The 1,011-nt window shown below is 55.8% G+C and overlaps 1 protein-coding gene across 1 annotated transcript in view; it reads left to right on the top strand.

The window, feature by feature from the left end:
- Positions 1-1,007, top strand: part of VOLCADRAFT_98569 (uncharacterized protein) — a gene marked incomplete at both ends in the record, with an annotated part of 9,877 nt that extends 8,870 nt beyond the window's left edge. Inside the window, 2 exons of the mRNA XM_002957474.1 lie at positions 208-246; positions 870-1,007. Coding sequence (XP_002957520.1) covers positions 208-246; positions 870-1,007 — 177 coding nt within the window. The remainder of the gene's footprint in view (positions 1-207; positions 247-869) is intronic.
- Between the last annotated feature and the right edge of the window lie 4 nt (positions 1,008-1,011).

Here is a 1,011-nt window from a genome sequence, read left to right as displayed (position 1 = left end):
CTTGGAACTGGGTGCAGGTGTGCAACTCCAGTTGGCTGTTGGGGGGAATCCAATATCATCAAGCACAGGCACAAGGCATGCCGTGCGGGGCTGTTATGCGGGGCTTTGCACAGCACATTACTCTTTATGATCCAGACTACTAGCCAGGACGGTATCTTGGATCTTGCATACCCAGTCAGGGAGCCATGTGTAATCCTGCACCGGCAGGTGTATCCTCCACCCACGATCCCCATGCCATGCATACAGGTACGTACCAAGCCTCAGCTGTGCTGCCATCATCACCTTGCGTGGCATGCAGGCTCAGCCACCGGCTGGGAGTCCATGCATACCATTTGAGTTTGCGGCTGTGGAACTGCAAGATGGTCATGGTCCAACAGACATGCAGGGAGCTGGATGGATGATACAACCAGCTGCAATCGGGTTTCTTTCCCTTTAATAGGAGCCAGAATATTGTATTGGGCTGGAGAAAGCGTCTGGTTGCTTGGGGTTCTCCAGGTTGCATCTACATACTGCCAGGCCGCACTAGGGCTCCTTAAGCGTGTGTAAGGGGGCAAGTACAAACATGCTCTCGCGTCAACGAAATGTATGTACGCATGCGGCGGCCTTGATGATGCCGCATTCATGCAGAAGTAGCGGCTAATTAGGAGCGAGCAGGACTGAGGCCTGCTGCACGGGCACAGCTGGGTGTGGCGGTGTACGCTGTGCGTGAAACATGACGCCTGTGCCTGTGCCTGTGTGTGTAAGTGGGTGTAAGTGGGTGTGCGTGATGTTGTGTAAGGCTAGGGCGCCGGAGAGCGGATGCTGGGGCGTGCTGTGCCTAGCTTCGACATCATGGTCGTGTAGTGGAATCACATCTGTCTCACACACAGGAGGTCCCCAGATCGAAACTGGGTGATGTCAACAGGCCCTGGGCGAAGTCCTCTTGCTGCGGTGCACTGCGACAGGTTGGCCGCTCGTCCAGGTGCCTGCAATGCTGGAATGAGATCACATGCTGGAACTGGGTGCAGGTGG

The sequence above is a fragment of the Volvox carteri genome (genome assembly GCF_000143455.1).
Source record: "Volvox carteri f. nagariensis unplaced genomic scaffold VOLCAscaffold_74, whole genome shotgun sequence".
In the NCBI taxonomy this organism is placed as follows: domain Eukaryota; kingdom Viridiplantae; phylum Chlorophyta; class Chlorophyceae; order Chlamydomonadales; family Volvocaceae; genus Volvox; species Volvox carteri.
The sequence above is the reverse complement of the archived record's forward strand: the minus strand, read 5'-3'. Positions and strand labels throughout refer to the sequence as shown.